At 44.1% G+C, this 27,576-nt stretch overlaps 1 protein-coding gene and 1 long non-coding RNA gene across 8 annotated transcripts in view; one reads left to right on the top strand and one right to left on the bottom strand.

Annotated features, from left to right (window-relative positions):
- Nucleotides 1-12,950, top strand: part of FSHR (follicle stimulating hormone receptor) — a 76,669-nt gene extending 63,719 nt beyond the window's left edge. The window contains exons 7-11 of one of the 3 annotated variants that reach the window (XR_009962242.1): nt 1,996-2,064; nt 2,180-2,254; nt 7,062-7,247; nt 9,753-10,121; nt 11,614-11,744. Coding sequence is in view for 2 of the 3 variants with exons in the window: in XM_062606008.1 (XP_062461992.1) it covers nt 1,996-2,064; nt 2,180-2,254; nt 7,062-7,247; nt 11,614-12,847 (1,564 nt within the window). In the remaining variant the exon portion in view is untranslated. Of the gene's footprint in view, nt 1-1,995; nt 2,065-2,179; nt 2,255-7,061; nt 7,248-9,752; nt 10,122-11,613 lie in introns of all 3 variants that reach the window. The other 2 variants (XM_062606008.1, XM_062606007.1) reach the window with 2 other exon arrangements.
- LOC134157256 (uncharacterized) overlaps nt 7,554-27,576 on the bottom strand; it is a 69,734-nt gene continuing 49,711 nt past the window's right edge. The window contains exons 2-5 of one of the 5 annotated variants that reach the window (XR_009962248.1): nt 25,382-25,483; nt 20,956-21,143; nt 17,712-17,826; nt 7,554-8,359 (exon numbers count right to left, since the gene is read on the bottom strand). This is a non-coding gene — a long non-coding RNA (uncharacterized LOC134157256). Of the gene's footprint in view, nt 8,360-11,057; nt 11,152-11,221; nt 11,270-16,884; nt 17,194-17,707; nt 17,827-20,955; nt 21,144-25,381; nt 25,484-27,576 lie in introns of those variants that run through there. The other 4 variants (XR_009962246.1, XR_009962247.1, XR_009962245.1 and 1 more) reach the window with 4 other exon arrangements.

Below are 27,576 nucleotides of genomic sequence, written 5' to 3'. Positions count from 1 at the left end.
CATGGTTAGATGACTCTACATTTGACTTGAACAGTCATGTATTTTAATGATCTGACTTCTTTGATTGCTTCTGTTGGTATATCAAAACCTACTGTTTGCTTGCTAACAAGCTGTCTTCGTTTCACCTAACCAGTGACCAGACTGGAAAACTTTCCCACTCTGTGTGTGAGCAGTTTGCTTCACGTCCTGAAGTAGACAAGCAAGATCTGATTGACTGAATGGGCTCACACTGATCTTTATGAGAGCAAGGTCAGACCATCAATATTGTCCCCATCAGGGAGTGTAGTGATAGGACAAGAGGTTCAAACAGGAGATTAGGTTACGTGTGAGGAAGAAGTTCTTCCCTGTGAGGGTGGTGAGACCCTGGCACAGGTTGCCCAGAGAAGCTGCGGCTGCTTTGCCCTGCTTCCTGCAATGTGTGCAAGGAGAACTGGCCACCATCACCTGGTCACATAATGTCCTGATTCTGCTATAGTTCTCCCTTTGGATAGAGGCCCTGCCTGTGTGCTTTGACAGTCCCTGATTAGGCTTTCCTAATCAGGAAGCTCTGCATCTCTGCCTCCATTGTCACTTGTTGGTAATGTAAGAGTTAGTGGAGTTGGTAAGGCTGGAAGGGAGAGGAGAGTTTGTGTCAACAGAAACTTGTCTCTGTACTATAATGAGGCCTTGGGATTTAGGTAAAATCCTTTTTTACTCTTTTTACTGTTTGAATTCAATTAGCCAGGTGATGGGACTATATAGTCCACACTGTATGGCAACAGTGATTCTGGTTTTACAAGCTTAGTATCTCATTTCATAGCATCATGTTCAGTGAAAGAATGCAGTAAATGCTAATCTGTGATTAAAAGCATATATATCATCCTGACAGTTATGAATGGGCAAGATCAATGTAATATAATAAATGTTTTAAATGCTATAAGCAGGGACATGTCTCTCATCTGTGCCTGCTTAACTCCTGCCTACTAGCGCTTGCAAGTGAAGGGGACGGTGACAGTTCTCCTCATCTGACCTTACAGACATTATAGACACAGAGCTATGTACATCTGCCTGTCATGGTCAGAAGGGTAATCCTTTCAGCCAGACCCATAACTGGTTTTCATGCTGACCTTAGCTCACCACTTCAGACCTTATCTAAGTGGGTCACTCACGTTCCCAGCGTTCAGTGTGAGTTAAAACGTCCAGGTTTGCTGACAGTTTAATTAAATCAGCCCATTTTTGCCATCAATCAGACCTGTCACTGCCTGTTGGAGAGGGTGTGAGTTGCAAAGTGACATTTAAAGCGAGATGAAAGATTGCATCATAAAGACGATAAATATAACTGACCCAAATGTAAATGTTTAGGACGGTGAAGGGAAGAGAGGGAAGGACATTAAACCTTAATTAGTTAATGCACTTCAGTGACAAATTGGCAGAAAGCCCCAGGAGCTTCAATTCCCAGGTTCATACCTCTGTCTCCTCTTGGGGGAGGAAGCCTGGGGAGGTGGGACTGGGGCAGCAGAGCAGACAGGGAGTGTAATTTCTCAAGGCAGCAAATGTAGGAGGAATCAGCCGCTTCCTGGGAGGTTTGGCACCACCACCACCCCACTTTGGTCCTGGCAAAGGTTAAGCTGTGGCCCAGTGTTTAAAAAAGCATCTTGAATAAAGTAAAACTAAATGGCACCAACAGCACTAGCAGGAAAGATCTTGGTCTCACCCGTCCTGGGATTAAGCTGGAACAGCCTCACTGATTCCGCTGCTGCTTCCAGTACCAGCAACTTCATCAGCTCTGCCCTTGCTCCAGCTGTCATCTCTGATGGTAGTACCTATCTGCCCTACTCGTGTCTACTTTCCAAAGCCTTCCTCCAGCTCCTGGGATACTACTTGCTAGAATTTATAGACATGTCACCATTTGAATATGCATTTAATAATTTTATTTGAGGTTCCTTTCATGGATGTGAATTATATACTTATATATAATTGTAAAGCAGGAATAAGAAAGCTTTCTCTCTGTTACAGATGGCTGAATAAAAATGGGATTCGGGAAATAGAGGATCATGCATTTAATGGAACCTTCCTGGATGAGCTGTAACAATTTCTGTTGTTTACTATTCTCAAAAGCAATCATTAGAAGGTAGTAACTGCTACAAGGGCCATTTTCATCTCAGATCGTTTTAGCATGAATATTTTTGTGGTTTTTCAGAAATCTAAGTGATAATCACAACCTCGAAAGACTACCAAATGAGGTCTTCCAAGGAGCCAGTGGGCCTATTGTTTTGTAAGTAATATTCAGATACCATTTTTCTCACTATTAACTCCCTAGAAGAGAGTAGAGAAGAACATATAAATGCAAGCCCGGATCTCAACATCTCAACATTGGAGTTCAAAAGTGGAGGTATATATTGGAAGCTGTAAGTGAAATTTCAGTCTAGCTCCATATTTTTACTTTGTCCTCAAGTTTTGGAGAGTATTTGGATCAGGGAATTTAAATCGAGATTCCTCTCCACAGCTGATTAAGTTCTGTAAGAGAGTAGATCTGCTTTGTTTTTTTCCAGAGAAAAATGCTTAGTTTTTTGGGTTGAGCAATATCACGAATAGGTGAGTGGGTCCTCAGTGCTTAAATCTGAATTGCTCACCACTGAAGATCTGCCCCTGCATCTCTAAGGCTTAATTCTGAAGATAAATTCCCTAGCCTACAGGGATAGCTAGGTATGAGGTATATCTCATGCAGTTACAGGAAGGTGTCTTTGGTGGGTGGTAAGCTAGAAAGAAGGACCTTAGCAGTAGAGAATCCTGCAGTAAGAATGCTCATGGATCTCAGTCACCATTACCTCAATGGTTTGCCGTGGGGTCTGAAAACACCCCTAAGTGTGCACAGCTGCTTGTGTGCTCAGCACAAGGCACAACACAGAAAAGCTGCAGCAGAGACATGGGAGTCATATTTTGTCTCATCAATTCATCAGAGCCCATCTACCCTGGATGTCCAGAGAGGGCTAAGAGTTAACCAGAAAGGCGGAAAGGGAGTCACTGGAGCTGGTGGAAGGTTTTACACGGAGGTTAGAGTGGTTAGAAATCTACAAAAGGAGAATAATGTCTGGAGTTCAGATCAGAGCTCTTCTGAAGGCCTTATTTCCACATTGTGATGGTCAGTGCACCTGTGGTACAAAGAGTTGAGTTATATGTGATATGGGTTACTGCATTCTGCTCCACTTCTATCACTCCCTCACAGCGTCTTTTTCTTTGGAAAAGACTGCTTGTGAAGCATCGTTTGAGCAGTAAGATCATAGATGTTCCTTTTGAAGAGCATTCTTTCCTGTAGTCAAAAGTAAATGCATTTTCTTTGCAAGCTGTAGCTGATACAGTCATATTCTGGAAGTTTATCAAATTGATTTGGCTGTAGTTCAGATTCCGTTGATAGTTCAATTGCTAACACTGAGATATTTGTGTAGGAAGTTTTCTGTTCCATTACCAATACATCCACTATTCTATGGATGGGAAATTACCTTTTTATCCTAACTGAGATCAGGATAAGAGCCTTCTTACTTATCCATCACTGTAGTGTACACCAGGAATGCACGTACGGAAATGATTGACCCATAATCATATCTTTGCTGGGACAAATAGTGTTGCTGCAACCAAATCTATGTTGCTGACTGCATTATTTTATTAGAATGAATGTCAGGATGTTTTAACTCTTGATCTTCCTGAATCAGTTTTCTACAGTCAATTTATACCAACTTCTGTTTTATAACGCAGCATATTAAAATAGTGTGAAGAAACACAAACATGAATAGTAATGTCAGAAAGCACCGATCTTAGCCCTCATACAGGCTACACAGTTTCACAGATCAGTAAATCAGTTCCTCTGAGGTTTACAGCTCTTGGCTGAATTAGAATATCATCATCTAGAAAGACATCAAGTTTTAAAGGATTTCAGCGCTGCCGGTAGGCAGGGAAATCAAATAGCTAATTACTCCCACACCTATACGTATTCCTCCTATAAAGAAATACACTGTATTTCCAACTTGGAATTTCACAGCTTCAATTTTCAGCCACATTGTCTCATTTAATCATCTTCTGATGCTCCTAGAGCTGTAGTGGCTTACATCAGCTTTTACTGAAGTCCTTTGGAGTTCTTTGGCTGTATCCTCACTTGGGTGCAGAGCAAGGTACGGCTGCGGTCCATCCTACCCTTGCAATTTGTCTTCAATGAGAAATCCATGTATGGGGGCCATAGGAGAGTTCCAGTTGATCGCCAACTCATCAGCTGAGTCCCTAGAGCACAGGGAAAATATTTCTCACCAATCAGTGTGATTGGTGGCTCGCTGATCTCTGCTCTGATCTGGGCTCCACCAGCCAATTCTTGCTGTTTCTTTATGTGCCTTTCAGACCTCATCAGTTGGTCAGTAGTTTTGCTAATCCAACAGAGACTCCCAGTGGGAAAGAGAAGTGATTGGAAGAGAAGTCAGATTCATTTTGCTGTTTCTGAGCTGGCTGCTGTCAAGGCTGATGACTAGCAGCCAGGCAATAATAGTACGAGCACATGTATTCCAGTCACTGATGCTTTATGGTTTGATTTCCTACTGCCACCTTATTGTCTTGTTCATCATGCTTATTTAATTTATCAAGCCTCTAACTAGAGAGCAATGTTCCAGAGAACCTCTGCACTGAGGTCTGCATGTAGTGACTCAGTTGAGTAAGTTACTAAACCACATGCACAATGTCTGTGTTTGCTGTTTGAGGGCTTGTCAGTGGTGTATTGGTAACTATCCGTAACAGACATACCAACAACAGCACTTTCCCTATCTCACTCCAACTTATGTGCAATAATGAGCATAAAAAGATATTTTTTTATAAAAGAAGAAAATAATGGAAAAATATATTTAATATCTATGTAATTATTTAAAGATGCCCAGAGATCCAGTGACATTTTAGCTATTTTTTAAGTCTAGGTGATGCTCCTATTCACGGTTGGGACTCAGTAAAGATTTTTAGCTAACAAGACAAAGAAAATATTTTCCATGCTCTTGTTGAGAATTATGAGCCCTTATGAAGTCCCACCGACTCGCAATGATGCCATGAGTGATGCTGTTAGTGGATTTAGGCAGAAAACTGCTGTTTAGTTGTTGAGACGTAAGTGCATACATATATATATATTTTATTAGGCAATGGCACGCTAAGGGCAACAGCCAGTCCATGAAACAATCACGGTTGCTTATTGTATCCTAATTACCTCTTCAAGCATCTAAGTCAGGTATTGATAGCCTAAGATTTCTTGTCAGCTGCTGCTTTTAGCTCCTGTGAGAAGCAGATCAGGCCCAGAACAGCCTCAGGACCACAGCGTGGCTACTCTCAGCCTGACCTGCAGAAGTTCAGAGCATTTCTGGCTCCACTGGTCTGTCTCACCTTGCCAGTAGAAGTCATGGCCCCACATTAGGGTAGGGGAGTGCAGTATTGCTCCTCTGCTGCCACAGTTCCTGGTCCAGTTGTTGAAGGTGGCATATCCCTTCAGAGCCTGGAGGCAAAGCTTCAGCTGTGGCACAGCATGGACACAAAGATGATCTTTACCCTCTGCTGACTTTACCATCTGCTTTACTAGCTGCCTATGGATTTGTTAGACTTGGCCACCCCAAGCTAACTAACTATCACTCACTGTGAGTTCAAACAGAGCCATTTCCTGGTGTTCATTTCGCTTCTTAGAACAGAGTTGCAAATGGTACATAGCAGCTGTCTGAACTTTATTACATGCTGCTAAAACCCGGTCTCCCCCTCACATGACATTTTACTGCATTAATATGCTGGTAATAAAAATCTAGCTAGTCTATGATTCTGTGTTGGGTTATAGAGATCAAACAATAGGTTGTCCTGACTTCTTATTGTTATTAATTGGATAATTAATTAGATTAATTGGATACTGTACCTTGGAGGGGGCACGGAGAAAATTACAGATATTGTCAGTCCAATTCCTTGATTGGGGAAATTTCATTTCTTTTGTTGGAGACTGAAGGGCAGAGCACCCTCAGCAAACACCGCAGCCTGGATCAGTCTCAGGCCATAAGAGCACAGGGGCGAAGGGAGGACAGGGTGATTTTGTGCAGTTCATTTCATTGTTGCTTCTCAGAGAAATGAGTGTGCTCTCCTGCTGTCATGAGCCAAGGGACACAGTTTGTGCCTTGGTGAGGGAAATGTGGGGATGTTTTGCCCCAGCTGTTACACCCTGGAGCCACTGGGATGCGTTCCCAAGCATTTCTTAGCCTGGAGATGGAGCACCCTTGGTCCTTCTTCCCTTTCCCCACCTTCAAGGCACAGGGCAAGATTTAGTGTTTGCACAATGGGTTTCCTTTTAAAAGCCCTAATGATCTCTTTAAGGCCTTTGTAGCTGCTGCTTCCATCGCTGCCTTTGATAACCCATCCCACGCAGTAATTGCCTTCCATACAAATACATCTCTCCAAACCTCCTGTAATCTCGCCCCTTTCTCAACTTGAGTCTGTGCTGTCTTTATTTTTCAAACCTCTGGAAATGTCTTCTTATTTTTGTTCCTCACAGTTTGAACCAACTCACCCATGTCTCTCTTTGATCTCTTTCTCTTCCTAATGAGTACAAGACCTGATATCCCAACCTCTCCTCACATACATATCCCTACGCGAGTTCGTCTTTTTGTGTTTAGTGCTTTTTCCACAGCAGCCTTCCCCTGATGTGATGTTCATGCAGCAAACTTCTGTTGTGATTTCGTCAGCCTTTTTTACCCTGTAGCAGTACTGAGGGATGATTGTTGTATTTACTGGGTATTTACTAAACCCAGTACCATATGGCACTAAAGGTTTATGTCCCTGCTAATTCTAACATAAAGAGTTTTTTCTGAGACCAGACTAACATCATTTGATTGTTGTTGGCAATAGGTATTAGTTCAGGTTTCCTGGAGGAACACGTAATTAATCCCAGGATCCTCTTTTCAGTGTACATTTCTGGCTGATCTCTTTCCAATCACTACTCCAAGAAAAAGTAGGACAGTCCAAAACACATACCCACTGTCGAGAAGAAGTAAGTTTGCGTTTTACCAAGATTTTCTTATGTTTTCTTAAAGGGATATTTCAAGGACGAGAATCAGCTTCCTGCCAAGTCATGGATTAGAACTCATTAAGAAGCTAAGAGCAAGGTCTACATACAATTTAAAAAAGCTTCCTGATTTAAGCAAATTTAGAGCTTTGATTGAGGCAAACTTCACCTATCCCAGCCATTGCTGTGCATTTACAAACTGGAAAAGACAAAAGTAAGTGATTTCATTTGTTTTTCTTTCTGGTGTCTCTCAGCAGGTGCTCAGGACGTAGGTCTCATCTCCATGATGCTGCTTATGTTAGTGTTACGGTAAGGTGTAGGGTTAGGATTAAGGAATCCACAAGTCCTACATATCCAAAGTCACCTGGGTTTCAAAAGAGATGCCAGGGGAGTATGGAACAGAACCAACACTACTCCTTCCACACCTTTCTCATCTGGGTCAGACATGGTGGTCAGGACATAGGCCTCATCTCCATGATGCAGCTTATATTAGGGTTAGAGTTAGGGTTCAGTGATCCACAAAGCCTACAGCTCCAGGGACACTGGGGCTGCAAAAGGCATGCGAAGGTGTGCACAGGATAGCACCAACATTACTCATTCCATACCTTTCTTCTGTGGGCCAGACATGGTGCTCATGACATAGGCCTCATCTCCATGATGTCACTTACATTAGGGTTTGGGTTAGGGTTAAGGCTGAGATATTCACAAATCCTATGATTCAGGTGCATGATCCCATTCAGATTCAGGGTAGGGTAAACGTTCAGAGATCCACACAGCCTTCAGCACCAGGGGTATTGGAGATGCAGAAGACACGTCAAGGACTACATGGCAGTGTATGAACATTACTCTTTGCATACCTTTTTCATCTCATTAAGTGAACTTCCTTAAAGTCTGGATGGAACAGGTCTCTTCAGTGCAGGTAAGTAAATGGATAGAAATAAACATATATACAATACATGGAGGTTCATGCTACACAGTGCACTGCCTCTCTACTAAAGGGGAATAATACATTTTGATAGGTGTGTTAGCATCAGCATTTTCCCCAGCTGTGGCTCTAGCTCCCACTAGCTAAAGGTCCATCTGTCACTGTGACCTGCTATTCTGGGTCAGCCTGGAGCCATGCTGAAGACATTCAACAGGAAAAGGTTGATAACTTAGCAGGAGGTAGCTGGAGGGAAAGCTGTGATTCACACAGAAGCTGGTAGGTACTTGGCCATCAGTTCAGGAGGGTAATAGGACCACTGCATGATCTCAAACTTGTTTCTCAGGAAGCCACACTGATCTTGAAACAGCTACCAAGCGCCACAGATACAGCATCTGTCAAGTCTACATACACAACATTTTTGGACATGATTTATGAAATGGTTAATCTAGAACAGACTTTTTTCTACCTAAATCAGCAGTCAGGGCAGGGTGTCTTTTTAGATTCCCAAAGTAGTTTTCCATGCTTATTTTAATTTTCTATTAGCAAATTGCAGTGAGACTTCAAGTATCAATGATTCTCACTGAGTATTATCAGCTCAGATAGACAGACTTCAAATGTACAAGTTAACTAGTTAACTGTGATGTGACCCGACTTGCCACGCACCTTCACAGGATACGGTAATTGTCCTGTGGCCGTTTGGGTCTCAAAAACCATGCTGTTAGGGGATGTTTTATTTACTCTCAGGTAGTCCAGGCAGGATAAAAAGGATGCTTCATCACCCCCAGAAGAGCATTTCTAAGGATCATTACAGCAATTGGCATTCATATAGGAAATCTGGGAAGGAATTAAGACAGGGATGTGTGGCCCCTTTCTGCCTGCCCCACTTCTGTTAGATTTTCCCTCCCTGAGACTTCTGCAGCACTCCAGATAAAATAAGTTGCCATAGTGGATCATACTTGATCACCTGTTCCAAATCCATCGGTACTGGTGAACAGGTGCTGTTGTGATAACTGAAAGCTTAAACCTGTTACAGCTGCGTTGCTTTCTGAATTTTGGGGCATGTCACATCAAGCACAGCTCCTCCACACTGAGGTGCAAATTAAAACAATTTTGATGCTTTCCTTTCCCTCCCCCCCATTCCAGTAAGGGTTATATTACCGGATTTTTCCAATCCAGTAAGATTTATCACACTGGCCTAACAGAAGGTGAACCGCTTTCTTAGGACAAACCCAGTGCAGTTTGCTGAACACCCCTCATGTTTTTCTGTGACTGGAAAATAGTATCCTTGAAGTGCAGATAGGGCAGAGGCTGAATGTTAAAACCCTTAACTTGGCAGAGACCATTATGAACTTTAGCAAGCTTTTGGCTTTCTTTGACATAAAGATCACCATCTGCCTGAAAGAATGACATTGATGTGACTCTGTCCTTACACTCAATCATTATTCTTTGGAGGAGCTGTCACAAGAAATCCTACTTTTTCTTAAAGTATGGCAGCATCAGTAGTCACGTTTGGGCCTTGTCTCATGAGAACATACTATCAGCTGCTCACAGCTCACTTTGTGTCACTTTTTGGTGAGGATGACTGCTTTGAGATAGGGCTTAATACAGAACCCAAGTTGGGACTATTTATTCTGCTGAGCGTGTTCCTTAGCACACAGTATTCTGCTGTCACTGCATCCAAATGAAGCACATAAAATAATGACTTGTGCAAAGGCAGTCATTCTTGTTTAGTTTTGTCAGAGCACTCTACCCATTTTAACTTTGTTCTTTAAGTTGTCCTTTCTCTATTTTCAGAGGGTTTGCTTGAGCAAAGCAATGTTAAACAGTAACAGAAGGTTACACAGAGACTGAACAAATGAACCGTGTTACAATACCTACCGTCTTGTAAGAAAGCAAGGACCCATCCCTTGCCAAAATATGTTTTAGCTTGTTGCTTTGAATGCACCACACAATCCAAAGAGCAAACAAACACCCAAGAGCAAATTGCTAGTAAGCAATCAGTACCAAAGCAGTTTGCAACTGCCCATCTTACCTGCTCACAGTTGACCAGGAAGAAGACTCCTCACCACCAATCCTCAGAGCAAAAAGAACAGCTAAACCTCTGTGGGACTCTGGTTTTCTTTGGGACCACTCGCTGTAAAGTAACTCAAGAATTAATAGGTTGTAATAATCAGAAATATTTAACTGGCTTTACATAGCAGTCTTGTCAGGGGACAAATTTAGCTTCAGGCGCTGCCTCTGTAATTTGGGAAAAGGTTTATTTTTAACTCATAGCTTAGAAATGACTGGATAAAAACATTTCCCTCAGTTCATTGCTGAAGCACCACCAATTGCAGTAGTTTTCAGTGCCCTCGAGTGCCTTTTTCACTCAAAACTGAGGGACTTTCTTTCCCTTTATTGCTCCTTGGGGGCATATGCTCCCTTTCAGCTAGAGAACTGTTGATATATCGATCAATACACTGGACCCCTCACTCATCCTTACACGAGCAGAACACAGGGGAGCAAAATGTAATGCCTTGTTATTGCTGTTGTGACCTTCATAGTACATATTTGACCTAACAGAAAATCAGTTTTTTGCCTCAGTTGACAGGCAAGATGAAAAATATTGATAATAGTAGAGGATGTTCAGAACCTCATAGGAAATGTCCCTCACCTTCTGATGCTGGGGCTTCATTAGTTTTCCTTTCTCGCAGACCTTTTAAATTCGATTTTTGGAGGACGTAGAGAGTGCACAAAGTCAAAGGGTAAAAGTAGCTTACAAAAAAAAAAAAGTCTCCCTTTTAAGCTGCTACCAATTCTTTAAAGTTTTCAACCTAAAACTTGCCTAGAAAGCTCTTTTCTCAGCTGCACCACAAGTCAGGGTAGAAGATAAGAGTAAAGTGTAAGTCTAGAAATCACACACCTAAACTGATGTCTGGGCTGTGGATTAAAGTAGGCAGAGCTGAGCTGTGTTGGTTTTGAAACACATTGTCAGCTGTTTTATTCCCTAAATCAGATTAGGCTTGGATCCGTCTTATGCAAAACTATGGATGCATATGTCTGAGACAGCAAACTTCAAAGGCAGCCTAGGAGAAGCAGTTGTAAAATCTGACCCTTTCTTTCCTGTTGATATATTTTGATGTTTGTTTCTGAGATTGATGAAGCTGATCATCCTTCTGTCATCTCAACCAAAGCATTTCTATCTATCATCCATCTATCTATCTATCTATCATCTATCATCTATCTTATCTATCTATCTATCTATCTATCTATCTATCTATCTATCTATCTTCTGTTGGGCTAGGCATGAAGAAGGGCACAGAATTAATACTCTAGAAAATAAAGCCAAACACAAAACTTACCAGTGATAGGTTATGGGAGAAATCTACTTGAAACAAGGGAGGCTTCTTACACAATGCATTATCTATGTGCATAATGAGTGTTACTAAGGCAAATGTTAGGCTTTCCTTTCCCTTACATTTTATGATGTTTCCAAACCTTTTACGCTTCCCTGTAATATTTTTATAAATAGGGACCAGCCAGACTATTGATTTCAAGCTCCAGGGTAGTCTATATAATCAGCTAACCAGGAAAACTGAGCTGTTAATGGGATGATTTTGTGTTTGTTGTATGTCATGTGCTGTCAGTTTCTAATCTACTCTTCTTAAAATTTCAGCACTGAATTACATCCAATATGTAGTATATCATCTCAGAACAAGCAAGACCTTGATGAGGAGCAGCCTGGCAATAAGATACGTAGACAATCTGCAGCTGAAGAGGAGAGTTCCAGCTATGGCGTAGGATTTGATCCAGCAGAGAATGAATTTGACTATGGTTTGTGCAATAAAGTAGTTAATGTAGCTTGCTCACCTAAACCTGATGCTTTCAATCCATGTGAAGATATCATGGGCTACAATACTCTGAGAATTCTGATATGGTTTATCAGCATTTTAGCTATCACTGGGAACATTGTTGTCCTCATTATTTTAATAAGCAGCCAATACAAACTCACCGTACCTCGCTTTCTAATGTGCAATCTTGCCTTTGCAGACCTCTGCACAGGTATCTACCTATTGTTTATTGCATCAGTAGATATCCAGACCAAAAGCCAGTACTACAACTATGCCATAGACTGGCAAACTGGGGCAGGATGCAATGCTGCAGGATTTTTCACAGTGTTTGCAAGCGAGCTCTCAGTCTACACACTGACTGTGATAACGCTGGAAAGGTGGCACACCATCACCTATGCCATGCAGCTGCACCGCAAGGTTCGACTTCGTCATGCTGTGATTGTAATGATTTTTGGCTGGTTGTTTGCTTTCACAGTGGCACTTCTTCCCATAGTTGGAGTCAGCAGCTACATGAAGGTCAGCATCTGTTTGCCCATGGATATAGAAACACTGTTTTCTCAGGGTTACGTTGTATTTCTTTTAGTGTTGAATGTACTCGCGTTTATGATTATATGTGCCTGCTACATCTGCATCTACTTTACTGTGAGAAACCCTAATGTGGTCTCTTCAAACAGCGACACCAAGATTGCCAAGCGCATGGCCATACTGATCTTCACAGATTTCCTCTGCATGGCACCAATATCTTTCTTTGCAATATCAGCCTCACTCAAGGTTCCTCTCATCACAGTCTCCAAATCCAAGATCCTTCTGGTTTTGTTTTATCCCATCAATTCCTGTGCAAACCCTTTCCTCTATGCCATTTTCACAAAGACTTTCCGCAGGGATTTCTTCATTTTATTGAGCAAGTTCGGTTGCTGTGAAATGCAAGCCCAGATTTACAGAACAGAGACGACCTCATCTGCTCATAATTTCCACACGAGAAATGGCCATTGCCCTCCTGCATCAAAAAGCAGTGATGGAACTACTTACACATTGGTTCCTCTGAATCACTTAAAATGAGCGCATGAATTCGTGTCTGAGGCAGCGTGATAACCAGTTTCAACTGTGAATTTGAATAATGACGTTAGCATGGCTTCTAAACTATTTTCTTTAATAAGAATAATTTATTGCCACTTCCCTAGTTTAGTTCCATGAGGAGCCGAACACATCACCTTCAACATCTTGAGCAAAGACCAGAACTTCAGTATGTCCTGCAGCGTTCTTGTGGAATTGTTCCACAAAACGAGATTATAGACTGGTGTCTCCCACCATATAGGCAGAGACAACCCTTAATTCTAGGAAGATGTTAGCTGCTCAGTGAGAATTAAGTAGTGGTTATCTACAGTGAAAGATAAAAATATGTAGAACTAGGGTTTTTTTTTGCCTGTGAAGCATGTTTTAACGATAATACAGAGTTAGCTCTTTTCATTAATCATATCTCCTGGGGTTACAGGAGACAGAAGGCCAACTGAATGCCCTCCTTCAGCACAGACTTAGTACAAATGAAAGTAGTAGGTGCGTTTTGTGTTAATTTACTTCTGTTGACCACAGCAGAGGGGCAGGAGGCATCTCCAGCTGATGTCTGCATGCATGAACCTGCCTTCCTCTGCACAGAAGTGTCACTTTGGGTGGGATTTGTGTTGCTGTAGCTTGGCAGACTCAGAGAACCAGATTTCATCCGAGTTTGTAACAAGGATTTTCAGGTTGGGGTTGTTTTCAAGGTGAGACAGAGCAAGAACAAGAGCAGGGGAAATCCTTCATAATAAGCAGGGTGCTTTCTCAACTTGATCTCTTAAAGTTGGGTTGAAATCACTTTTGTGTGGCTGAGCCCCTTGGGTATGCAGGATGGGCCAACGGGCTGCTCTAATGTGATACCTGAGGCAGATTTGCCATACAGCAGTATTAGTGCACTACATTATCTGGGCTATGTAAATGATAACAGACGTAGATATGGCTTTTGAAAACCTGAAGGAAAGTTTTTGTGAAATCCTGAAAGTTCTTTTACCCTTTCCCTTTTTAAAAACCCCAAACCCCTCCATTTGCACATTCAGAGGGTGGTCTGGATTGAACGACCCGAGAGAAACCACACACTGCATATGTTGAAATAACAAAAATACCTCTTGATCAAGATTTCCTGATGGTATAAGGCTTTTGAATAATCCCTGGATGAACATATAGACTTCTTACATGATCTGAGTATCAACCTTTTTGAGGGTTAATCGTTCCAAATCACACCAACACTTGAGGGCTGGGTAGGGTTTTCTCATGCTGATTGTGTGGGTATATGGCCATAAAGAAAAAAAATAGGCCAGGAGTCTGGGCTTCATTCACACCTCACAAACACTTCACGGTTTTGCCCCATGAGATATAAATCTGTGGAGCCTTCATGGTTAAATGGGATTTGCTTTGACTATTTCTGCCCACAAGTCCTAACATTTCAGTAGCAATTCTTGCTGCTTGTGTCCATAACTTCCCCTGTCATCAGCTTCACATTTCTGCATCTGACCTGATGTGAATAACTACAGGAGATGATTATTCATTCAGTCCTAGACAGGGAAGGAAGCGTCAGCTCCCTAGTGCATAAAACAGGGGAGATCAAAGATAATGTGTTTTGGAGAGGGAAATTTCATTACTCAACACAAGTAACACTCCCTCCAGGATCCAGGAGAACAAAGAATGAAAAACAGGAAAGACAGTTTATCTATCTCTGGGAAGCTCTTCTGAGGAATCATTTCTTCACAAATGCTTTATGTCACATACAGTGTACTGGTGTGCAGCCATTAAACCCCATCCCAATAGTAGTGTCTGAATGATGATATTCCAAACTGACAAATAGTCTTGTATTAAAAGAAGACTCTTCAGTCTATTTTTGGGCCAGAACCAAGGGGTATTTTTTGGCAAACACTAGCCCATTTTTGTTGATAAATAGGGCAAATTCTTGTAGTCTTATAGACCCTGACCCTTTGCAAAGGCAGTAGGATGAGAGCTGGCAGTTCAGGAAAGCACAGGCATAGCCCACAAGCCAGTCATGTAAATTCTCCCACAGCTACATCTGTCTGGCACATAAGCTTGGTACAGATCATCTACTTCATGCAAAACCATTGCCCAGAATCAGGACATGGCTGAATATGCTTTACAAATAAATCACTCCTGAACAGCGACCTTGCAGGGTTGTGTCTTGTAGCCAGAGTGAGAGCAGAACTCTTCCTCCAGAAAAGACAAGGGATCATACTCAAAGAGAAAGTAGAACATGTGTAATGGGACACTTTGCCTCATCCCTAGCAGAAAGACAGCACAGAAATGCTTGAGGCACATGTCATCTTGCCCTGAGCTCTGAAGGTAGCTCAGGCTGTGGCACCAGCTCCAAAGCTGGGAGGACCCTGACCATGTGGCTGTCAAGATCATGGAATCATGGAATCAATCAGATTGGAAAAGACCTTTAAAAGTATCAAGTCTGACCATTTCCCCCAGCCCTGCCAAGGCCAGCACTAAACCATGTCACTGAGGGCTTTGTCTATCTAAACCATGTCACTGGGGGCTTTGTCTATACAGTGTTTGAACACTTCCAGGGATGGTGGTTCCACCACCAAGATAAAAACCTCCTTCTTATAGTCCTTAGATCTCCTTGGCTTTCACTCATCTTTGGATTTCAATTTTAAGCATCTTCCAAATTGTGAGGGGTGTTGTAGGACCTGTGTCTTGCCCTGTGCAAGATGCTAGTCTACTGAGAGCAATTTTTTAAAGCAGTGTTTTTTCGATGAAGAAAGCAGTGTAAGGAGGGGGGAAAAAGCAAGATACATTTTATTCATGCCTGTAATGTAAAGAAAGCCTGATGGTCTTGTGTGGATTTTCTCAGCTCTGAACAACGTGTTTATGTGTGTTATCTTTCAACTATTTTACATTTCCCCTTCCGAAATCTCTTTTAATAAAACCAATATCAAAACAAAGTGCCTGGAGAACAAGTGTGTGGCCAGAGATACGCTGACAAAGTATGCAATAAATGTTACTGCTTATCTAGAGAGCTCCGTTTATGTGGCACAGCCTCCACAGTCAGGTCACTGTGACCTACGGATGAAACTCGAATGATGAGACTCTGCAAAGAAAATGCTCCTCGAGAGTTAACAAAACACAGAAAGGGATGTTTGCAACCTCTTAAACAGGTAACTTAGCAACACTGATCTTTGTTTTAGCCAATCTCTTCTATTATTCACATTTCTTATGAAGTAAGGCATAAATCATTGACAGAACTTTGATAGGCATTTTTCTCCTTTTTTAATGTATATAAATGGCTCTTTTTATATGATGCACTGTAATTTTCTTTCCATCTGTTTTCTAGCCAGGGCTTGGAGCTCTGTTTTTTTGAGTGTTCTGTTCAAACAAATAAGTGTGTGTCTGTGTGTACACATTGTGTGTGGGAGAGAGAGGCCACCCATAACAAGGAAACAGAGTCAAAGCCTAGCTCTGACTCATGACAAAAAAAAATCAGAGTTGTTCTAAGTTGGAGCCCATTGCTAGCGTGCTTCAAAGAGCATCTGACAGTCAACAACACTGTAGTACCTATCATAGAAAGAACAATTTGGGCTGGAAAAGACCTTAAGACCATCTAGTTCCAACCCCCTTGCCATAGACAGGGACACCTTCCACTAGACTAGGTTGCACAGCTTTCCAGCCTGGCCTTGAAATACCTTCAGGTTTTCCTCCCTACCCTTATATGGCACTTGTATTTCATCTCCACAAACCCCCAGAAAACGCCCAGTTGAGTTACAAATGTCTTTGCCCCTATGGTACGAATAACAGAGTGACAGAAAGAGACTGTGCTGGCAGTGAGGACATCATAAACAACTACTTCATCTTGATAGTAGCATCACTCTTTCAGCCATGCACCTGGTGGAGAACCCGTACGTGACACATGTATCTGGTGTCCTGATAGGAAGTGACAAATGGGGCCACTTCGGCTTGTGGGACTAAAGGTCGTATCACAACAATTGCCACCACAGGTAAAGGTAATAGGAGCAGCTGGTCAAAAGCATCAACAGAACAAAAACTTGGCCCAGTAGAGGAAGTAACCATGCACCGTTTTCGTTACAGCATTACTCTGGGGGTTGCACAGATATGCCAAGTAGGGTTTACTCATTAAAAGGCAGGTCTACATTTGAGCTTGTTAAGAATGCGAGAAGAGGCTTTGCATCCCATTTAGAAAGTCTTCAGATCATCTGACCTCATTTCTTTCCTGTAGATTCCCTCCTAATCATTCCACTGAGGACACAGCAGATAATCTTACATTTAATTTATACAGCTTTGTTGTTAAGAAGAGTTAGTAATGTGAAATGAATCATCCTTGAGGAACAATTTAACCATTCTTCCCCCTCCCCAAATGAAAGAACAGAAAAGAAAGGTGGGTCTGGTTAAATTGTCAAGTAAGCACAGACAAACCTCCTTACAGATGTGCCTCTGTAATATCTGGGCAGAGTGTAATCTCTCATTGTGTATGCAGATGTGAATTACACATACACACGCTTCTCCACAGTGAGCTTTTGGTCTAAGTACTTGGGTATAAGCATACATTAGAAAATCTGAGCCTTGTTGCTTTAAAATATTCAAGCCCAGGAGTAGGATTTTACAGCTGTCATCTGGATAATTAAACTCTTCATTAACAGTTGTTCCCAAACCAGTAGGTGACCTTTAATTAGGGATGAAAGTACTCAGGGATGGATTTCAAGCCTTAAGAAACTGCAGAGGACCCTTGGCCCCTCAACTCCCCCCCACCCCCATGTCCATTGAATACCATTTGCAAAGCATTGGTTTTCCAAGAGAAATTATGCTGCTTGAAACAAGGATATGTTTCCAGGTACATGGAAGCATCCCAGGTGAGTGCTTAACTTACCCTTGTTGTAACTAAAATGCTGCATTTCCTTTCTTCTCTCTCGTGGCAAGTTTGCCATGTGTTACCTGGGTCTGTTTTACACGTGCCTGGACACTGGCACAAAGTTGTATCCACACTAATATAGAACAGGAACAATAGAACAACAGCAAAATCACAATGAGAGCAGTGCACAGATGGGAACGTGCTGTATTTCTGAGTAGGTGGAGGACTGCAGGGCAGGATTGAGCAGTATGTGCTTTTTTGTTGAGTCATCCAAATATCCAGAGCTAAAATGCTGCATTATATATTATTTATTCTGGCTGAAAGTGTTCAAGGGCAGGGGCTTGGAGCAACCTGGTCAAGTGGAAGGTGTCCCTGCCCATGGCAGGGGGTTGGAACTGGATGAGCTTGAAGGTCTCTTACACTAAACATTCTATCATTCTATAGCTCCCAGGTAACAAGCAATAGAAATTTGCATGGGAAAATCCTATGGAGAAATAAACTTAAAAGGAAGTTCAAGTCATGGGGTTTTATTCCATTGCTAAAGAACTGTGTTAAAGAAAAAAAAGCAAAAGACTGATACAAACAGCATGTATATGCTGTCTCCAGAGAAGGGGCCACCCAGGAGCCACACTGCACCAGCACCAGTCACCTCTACATTGCAATTCTGTGTATTACTTGTGAGCTATAAATGCCAAATTAGCTTTAAATGCTCCCAGTTTCCTCTTCTTTTCCTGCCTATGCTATCAGGACAAACATAAGTCCCTTGGATATCCGTATACTTGCCTCCTCATTGCTTCAGCTTTACAAGTTTGGTCCTTTCCATGACGATGGTTCATGCTGCCTATGCTTAGAAGTGCTCTGCTTTTACCTGCAGTCAGGTATGAACAGAATTCATGGCCCTTAGAAATACTCCTTCAGAAACCAGCAGCTGGAAGGTCAGAATCTGCTTATTGCTCTCTGTGTACTGGGGTGCACGTCTCCTTACACTGCCTTCCAGTTTGTGTCCCACCTCGGTTGTTTGAGTGACTACTGTGAGGATAACTGACCCTTTCCCAAGTTTAAAACATTCTGCTTTGCAATAGTGACTCTTTGAGTGAGCTGATTTCAATAAATCAGGGTGAAACAAACAGACCCCTCACCTCATTCTGCCCCTGCACATTCCCTGGGCTTTGCTGGGGGAAAGATACCTTAATTTTACACAGGTGATTCTGAGCTTTCTTTCCTACATTGCCAGCTGCATCTTTGCCTTGTCCTACAGATGTCATAAAGCATCCCTAAGTGCTCTGGGGGAGGAAGGAAACACAATCTGGATAAAGTGGGGCCATCAAAAGTTAGAAAAGCACAGCAAAATTAGGGCAGCCTTTAAATGACTCCCACAAGCTCCTGGACCCATATCAAGGATTCTGTGATTCACTTCACCGTGGGGTCTCTGCTTGTATCTACATGGCATGAGGCAGTGCCAAGACACCAAATTAGCAAGGACACCAGAAACAGTGTATTTTCCCCTTGCTCTACCTGGGCTGTGTTACTGCACTACAGAAACACTTCCTTAGGAGAGCTAGCTTGTCTGGACTAGGCAAAAATTGGGTTGAGCTGCACTTGGTTAGCAGAGGTGGCCTATCCACGGCAGTGCTTTTCCCACCACAACAAATTAACCAAGGTTTGGCTTTGTTCTCCCAGCAGCTTCCACTTCTCCTGCTACACAACATTACCTTTCTCCAGGACTACTTGTTCTCTCTTCCTTCACTGCTGCCCACACCACCACTATTAGCATCATTTTCCTCCCTCCCATGGTCGGTGGCACCTTTTTGCATGACTCCACCTGAGTCCCAACTGACTCATTAGTCACCGAAAAAGCTTTCAAGGTGTCTGTGCTCTAAACAACAAGGTGTTGTTTACCTCATGGCAACACTCTGCCTACAGAACATCTTCCCAGGCATTTAACACCACTGTATTTCATGCTCAGCTTCAGTGCCTGTCCTACACCATACTGTTTATGAAGGCACCAGCTCATTAGTGCCTTTGGTCCTGATTTTGATGTCGCTCATACTAACCAGACAAGCTTCTTTATTCTCAGATCCTCAAAAGAAACCTCCCGTTTTGACTGCCCTGTTGTAGGTGCTAGTCCGGTTTGGATGTTCATCAGTGTCAGCAGAAGAGATCTGCTTCTGTGAGGAGGCTTGTCTGTGGATGTCATATGAAATCAGGGAGGAAACAGGCAACCTGCACTCAAAACAGCCTCATCATTGCTCAAAGACCTCAAAAGGTGCTTGAATGGCAGCCAAATCACAACATACATGATCACAATTTGGCCTCTCTCCTTGTTGCTATAGGTAACCCTCCATGTATCACATAGCATCATGGGGCAGCATCACCTTCATTGCTAAACTTCTTAGCAATCATCTTCATTGCTAAGAACTCAGGGTTCTGAAGCTGCAGTCTGTAAAGCATTTGTCACCACCAGCTAAAAAAGGTCACTAACAGTTAACTAGTTAGGTAATCAGGCAATTAATTACACAACTAATTAGATCTGACTTAATCCCTGGAAAACAGCCTTACCGGAATCCGTTACTTTGATTCCTCTTCAGGAATAATTCATTATCAAATGCACCTAGCTCCTTGCAGTGAAGGTCCCCTGTGAGTCCCAGCCCAAGTGGCTCCTGGTTACTCTTTCATAATTAAAGATCCTTCCTTGCTTTTTCAAAAGGTGAGAGGCACCACCACTGCTCTGTCTGGCTTCCTCTTGCCTGGCAGACACAGACGGTGATGCTGGAAGCTGTGAGCGAGCCCAGGCTCTTTGCACTGATGCTCACTTCCTCTTTGCTCATCGAGTTACTGCAATCTCCACGCTTCCCTCACTCCTGCAAAGCTCCATTTAACAGTTGCATGTAGACAATAGTGAAGACCATGGGCAGAGATCTTCACAGGAACCTAATGATTTAGGTACCCAGGATTCATGGACATGCACAGGGAGACCTTCTTTGAAGGCTTGAGGTTTTAGCATCCCTTTAAGACTAGAAAACTCTTTGGGGGAGGAGTTATGGGTTTGTGTGAGCCAATATCATCACATGCCCTATTTTAATCAATACTTATCAAAGGTCAGTTCCCAGCAGTGCCCCCTTGCCCCTTTCAACAGACTGTAATAATAAAAGGGCTTTTGAGGGGTAAGCCTGGAGAAGCACTCGCTGCTATGGTGTGAGGAGAATCACAAATCAGAGTGGGAGGAGGGGGCATAGTGTCCAGCAAAACAAGATGCACTTACCTGGAGCTTTTGCCATATGAAAGAAATAGAATGATTTCCTCAAGGCTGCACCCAGAAACCAGATATTATTGTGGCAAAACCTTCCGTGTCCCGAGTTCTTCAGTCAGCCAAGAGAAGGCATCGTCTGCCTGAGGAGAGAATCCTAGTGGGGCTTTCAAAGGATTTATCCCTTTCTTAGTGTTGGCAAACTGGAGAAACGGTGTTAAGGAAGGAGGGAAGGGGGAAGAGAGGGAGAATGAAATTTCTCTTACTTAAAATAAAACTATACAAATAATTCTTACGAGGGGAGTGAAAAGATTGCACTGAGGAGGCTCATAAAGAAACCCAGTGTTTAATTTTTCTAAGCTGGGCCTCCTGCAAGCAATGCTCTGCATAAAGTCTAATATTCGTCCTTGCTCAGAGAACCATCACAAGGACCATTTCCACAACAAATGAACTTTAAAGAGGGGCTGACATGATGTGTAGGTTTTGTGCTGGCCCTCTGCACTGCAGCGGGTTGCATGTTGAGCAGGGAATGCTTGTCCTTCATCTATAAAAATTACCCAAGCTTGCCCCATCGCCCCCAGCCACTCCTAACACACATTTGTTTATGTGCCCTTTTGGCTCTGATTTTCTGCATCACAAAATTGCACCAGAGCAGCATGCTGCTTTAAAGAATAAATGCTGGTAAAACTCTTCCCTGAAAGATAGGTGGCCTCTGCCTATTACCTAGGATTGGGACAGGCTATTTTGAGTTGAAAGTCCCAAAATGGAGGCAAACAGGCTACAGGAGCAGCTGAGCTCCTGTCTGTTCTAGCTACATGGAGAAAAACAGAAAAGCCCTGCAAAAGGGAAGGGTTGGGTGTCTCAGCCTGTCTCCATAGCAGAGCTGCTCCAGCCCTCGGAGCATCTCCATGGCCTCCTCTGGACTCGCTCCAACAGCTCCACATCACTCTTGTGTTGTTGCCCCCAGAGCTGGGCACAGGACTGCAAGGTGGGGGTCTCACCAAAGCACAGCAGAGGGAGAAGAATCCCCTCCCTCGACTCTGGGGATGCAGCCCAGCACCTCCTGGGTTTTTCCCTGTGTGTTCTTTCAGTTTTCATGAAACCAATCCCTTTCTAACCAAGTCCTTCCTACCACCGGGATGCCTGTCTGCACTGAACATCCCATTTGCCACTCTCTCAGTCTTCCTCTGCCTGGGGGGCGGGGGGTGTCTCCATTAGCAGCAGACACTCCTCTCACCTCGCGTCTGCACAGCGACAGGCACGCCGGGGCCCCATCCTGCTCCCTGGAAATGACAAAATCAACAGTCAAGGCAGTGTTCGCGCACTGACTCGAGCCTCTCCTTCACCCTGCGGCTGTCGTTGGAGCTGCACAGCCTGGCACAGTCACACGTGTGTATTCAAGGCATGCTTTCCCCCGGCAGGGCACTGCAAAACGAAAGCAAGCTCTCAGTGCCTTCGCAGACCGGCTTTTGATGGCGTGCCCCATCAGAGGGAGCTGCAGAGGAAAGCACATGGAATAACTGAGCGTATATGGTCCCAGCTACTGCGCGGGCATTAAAGCAAAGCAGACAGCGGGGGCTGCATAGAGAGCAGACAGTGGGCTGGGGAGTCACAGGATCACAGAACGGTTAGGGTTGGAAGGGACCTCTGGAGATCATCTATTCCAACCCCTCTGCCAAGGCAAAGCCACCTACAGCAGGTTACACAGGGATGCACCAAGGCAGGTTTCAGATGGCTCCAAAGAAAGTCCACGACTCCCCTGGGCAGCCTGCTCCAGTGCTCTGCCACCCTCAACGTGAAGAACTTCTTCCTCATGTTGAGGTGGAACTTACTGTGGTTTAGTTTATGGCCTGTCACTAGGCACCACTGAAAAGAGGCTGACACCATCTGCCTTTGAGATACCGAGTTCCTGCCCTCCCCTTGCTTTCACACAAGTCCTTTGTTCTAGTGCAGAAGCTTTTCATGCAAGGATGTACGATGAGCAAGGGAGCAAGAATGGAGCTGGGGAAATAAAGGTGCTGTGCTTTGCTCCTACATTGTTCTGGATAGTTGTTAAGAGCCAGGACACAAAAATAAGATGATGCTAGAGCACCATTAACTACACAACAGCACAATCTACAGGCTCTGTGGAAGCTAGCTGAGCCTGGCAGTTATTCAAGGGCTGGCCCTAGCTTTCTGAGGGGGATCAAAGAGGTAGACCCTCTGCTTCTTTCCTAAGCCTACATATTCTATATGTTTACCATTTTACAAGCTAAAGTATCCACTTGTTCAGAGCAGGTGAAAGCACTCAGTCCAGCCAGTTATGAGGATCAGGCATTTGCAGTGCCCACGGCTCTGCCATGGTTACAGCTCCTTCTCGTCATGCCTCCTTCCTTATTCCCCAAGCTGCACCATGTTTCTCTGCTGTAATCCACTTCCATCTTTTCCTCCACCACCTCTCAGGGCAGGCTCCTTTTGATGAAGTGCTTTCCTGTGCCTGCCCTTTCCCTCCCTGTTACGCTTCTTTGACCCAGCCAAGGTGCTTCACTTCTCATGGGAATATCCTCAAGCACACAAAAAGCTTAGAGGGGAGATCTGGGGGGCCCAAGGCAGGAAGCCTGAGCTTAGTCAGGAGGCTGATGGTGGGGAATATTTTCTTGAGAGATTCAGAAGAGAAGGAGAAGCCTTGGCCAAGCTCAAAGGATCCCCGAGAGTGAACCTGGGGTGGACCTTTGCAACCAAAGGCTAAGCCCTCCCTAAGAGCCAGGTTTAGATAGAGATAGAAAGGTAGAGATGTTAGTAATTACGAGAACTGACTGTCACCTTATTTACAGGACATTGGCTGGCATTTAATAAGAGCAACACAGAGTACAGAAAGCTACTGTGCTTTAAAAGCCCTGCCAGAAAACAAAACCACCACTAAACACAGCCTCTGGCCATGGAGTCAGGCTGACGGATGCATGCGCCCCGTGCTCTGTAGACAGCACAGCCAAGCTTCCAGCACCGAGCAGCCACTCCAGGAAGCAGAAATGGTAGTTGCTGGCAATTGCCATGGACATACATTTCCCCTTTCTTCACATTCCCTAGCTCTTTGCACATTTTTTTCTCCCCCCCCCCCCCCCCCCCCCCGGTTATCCCTGCAGGCGGAGAGCAAGAGCTAAGCATCCGCAGCAGGGGACCTGTTAGTGGGCTGTCCCTGCTGCTTGCTGGCTCTTGCCAGTGGGATCTGGTGGGGCCAGAGGACAGGGCAAGCTTGCCCATAGGCGTGTTGTTTCGAGTCCATGTCTTGTGCACCTCAGGCTTGCACAGAGGTGGAAAGGGGAACTGTGATGCACCTCCTTCATCCTTGGGAAACGTCTGAAATGCCCCACAGAGGGACAGCAGCTCCCTCCTGCTGCAGCTTCTGGCTCAGGAGCCAAAGGCAAGAGGAATGAGCTATGTGAGACAAGGCATCGCAGGGAGCCAGGGCCATGATGCTCAGCTCTAAGCATGATTTGGGGAGAGGCTTTGCCTGGATCAGCTATCACTCCCAGATGGCAAACAGCAGGCAAAGCAGCCTCCAGCAGGGCACTGTCTCTTGGCTGCTTCCCCTATCCAAGGTCAGCCCAGTGCCAGGGAGTTTCCTCCCCAGTGCTGCTGTGCTTGGAAAATGAGTTACTCCAGGACTGACATTGTAGTGTGCTCCCACACGCAGCTGCAGTGAGTTATCTAACTGCACAGACATTACTGAGCTACAGACTGCAATGCCTGTTTTCTTCCCGAAGTGAAAAAAGGAACATTACATCACGCCTATATCAGGAAACACTCCCTCCCTAAGGACAACAGCAGAAAGTTTATCTCAAAAAGTATGGTTAAAATGCAACAGTGCTGGCATGGAGAGGCCAGCTCCTTTCACCCCAGCACCTGTGACCTTGCCCGTGCTGTTTCCCTGCTGCCCACCCATGGGACATAACTCGATAGAGAGGATGGGGTGTGCAAGGGAAGCTTTGTGGTCCCACCTGCGGAACAGCACCAAGATGCTCCCCGGGCGTCTCCTGGGGATGTGAGCAGGAGGACAAAGGACTATGAGGCTAAGGGTGAAAAGGGAACTCAGGGGATGCTCACATGGCCCTAACCCACAGCCAGCCCTGCTAACCCATTGGAGGGACCCCAGCACAGGCAGGTGATACTGAATTTATCCCATCTGCAAGGGCTCAGCATCTGCTGCCTCTTGCATGTCAACAGCATCTGAAACCTGCTCAGCAAAGAAAATAGCTGTAACCAGGCTGAGTCAGACCACTGCCTGTGACTCAGGCTGTAGCTGCTCTTGTGCTATGCAAAAGATCCCCAGATTTCATTTCCACTGCCCATACAGCTGCAGCTGACAGAATTAGGATGCATTTAATACCAGGTGAGAAGTCAGAGACAGTGCTGCACACATGAGCAAACCCTTACAGGAGTCTGACAGAAGAGATTCGCTCACCACAAAAAGGCAGGCATTCATCTTGATGTATCTTCTGTCACATACTGCTGCAAATATGTCATTTTGTTGCTCTTTCTCCTCCCTCTCAAAGTGGCATTCCACCTAGAGGGAAATGCAGAAAAATAGATGAGTTTATTTCCAGCCCTGTAATAGATGCACATTCACTTTGGGATTTCTCTGTGCGTGCACTGGTAAAGATTGACACAATGCTTTCAAGAGGTTTTTAAATGCATTTCCAGGTTTTTCCATTTATAGGACAAAAGTCTAATTATATCACTAAAAAGAAAACGTGCTCTGGGAGTCAAGCCTGCTAAAGTGAGTTTCCAACTCCTATAGAGGGGCCACATGCTCGGGAGGAAGATCCTCAGAGTTGCTTTGGGAAGACCAAGGAAATAAGCATTTTCCATGTCCTTGGACAAAAGTTGATGCTCAGGTTCCACATTTTTAATAGAGACAGTTTGAAAAGGGCTGCAGTGAGATGGTACTCACTGTAGATTTACCCTCCGTGGATTTAGTGATATCAGATACTGGTGATTACACTGAGAAACTGCTATTAAATCCTCTCTAATAGGAAAACCTACATTGAAGTTTTCTGAACTGCCAGCTGTAGCACAATATACCAGGAATTTAAGTGCCATGTATTGACCTAACGCATTCACTCTTCATTCACGGCGGGTAATGATACAGGAGATGCTTTCTTTTAAAAATTTGGGAAAAGTCTGCAAATTGAAACAGCAGCAGCAAAACCCCCCCAAACCAAAACTTTAAACCACCACCGTGTTCCCAGAGCTATTCTTGGAAAGGCTGTCATGTTAGTGTGAAATCTCAGCGAGGGAATGTATGCAAGCATTCTGCTCAGCATGAACCCCGAACACCCACCGCGCTGCTAGATTAGATGTAATAATATGTTCCCAAAGGGAGATACACTGCGAAGCAAATTACACAACCCTTCAGTGTGCTTTGACACCCAGAAGGGAAAGGTGCCAGGGGAAGGGTTGGGGTTTCTTCTCCATAAACACACCAGATCCACAATAATGAGGTCCAAGAAGACCACGCAGCCAGACCGCTGCAGCAGCAAAATACAACCACAGGAGGGAGAAGTCAGCCTCTGAGGGAGAAGGGGCTCTCTATGGGTTGGTTGCTCCCATCAGAGCTGCTGCTATCACCTCCAGGACCATAAAGGTAGAGCCTTTGCCCTGGGAAATACTTATTTCTTCTTAGAAGCAGTGTTATTGAGTTTGCTGAGGAATTAACGTTTTTGTTTTATAGGAAAATCTACATGCAAAATGGAACTACTGCAGTTTGCTGCCTTTCCTACAGAGGACTGGAAACTCACCCCAATGGGATTGCCTGAATTTCACTAAATAATGAGCAAAGGAATATCTGCAACAGAAGTGTGCTTTGTTCATGTGCTCTTAGCATATGTGGATTTATTCCTTAATATTTCGTTCCTGTCACTGAACTTGTAAATAATTGAAGCCTTGAAAACAGAGGCCATCCTACTTCACATCCTCCATCACTAAAGCTTTCACAGGGTCACAGGCAAAAATTAGTCTACTTTCTTCAATATTGCTACATATTATATTATTGCTTTCCTTCTGGAATCTGAAGTGACTGGCCTGTTTCTATTGGAACAGACACTCTATGGCATCAAACCTTGAGTTAATTAATCAGTGTGCCCATTCCTGTTGGCAGGTTGGGGAATTGTGGTTTCCAGAACTAGGCAGCTTTCTACATTCACAGAATCATAGAATAGTTAGGGTTGGAAAGGACCTTAAGACCATCCAGTTCCAACCCCCCTGGCCATGGGCAGGGACACCTCACACTAAACCATGCCACCCAAGGCCTCATCCAACCTGGTCCTGAACACTGCCAGGGATGGAGCATTCACAACCTCCCTGGGCAACCCATTCCAGTGCCTCACCACCCTTATAGGAAAGAATTTCCTCCTTATATCCAATCTAAACTTCCCCTGTTTCAGTTTTAACCCGTTACCCCTTGTCCTATCACTACAGTCTCTAATGAAGAGTCCCTCCCCAGCATCCCTATACGCCCCCTTCAGATCCTGGAAGGCTGCTCTGAGGTCTCCACGCAGCCTTCTCTTCTCCAGGCTGAACAGCCCCAACTTTCTCAGCCTATCTTCATACGGGAGGTGCTCCAGCCCCCTGATCAATCTCGTGGCCCTTCTCTGGACT

Source organism: Pezoporus occidentalis, unplaced genomic scaffold, assembly GCF_034315485.1.
Source record: "Pezoporus occidentalis ecotype Australia unplaced genomic scaffold, CSIRO_AGI_Poc_V1 ctg93, whole genome shotgun sequence".
Lineage (NCBI taxonomy): Eukaryota > Metazoa > Chordata > Aves > Psittaciformes > Psittacidae > Pezoporus > Pezoporus occidentalis.
This window is presented reverse-complemented; position numbering and strand designations above follow the sequence as displayed.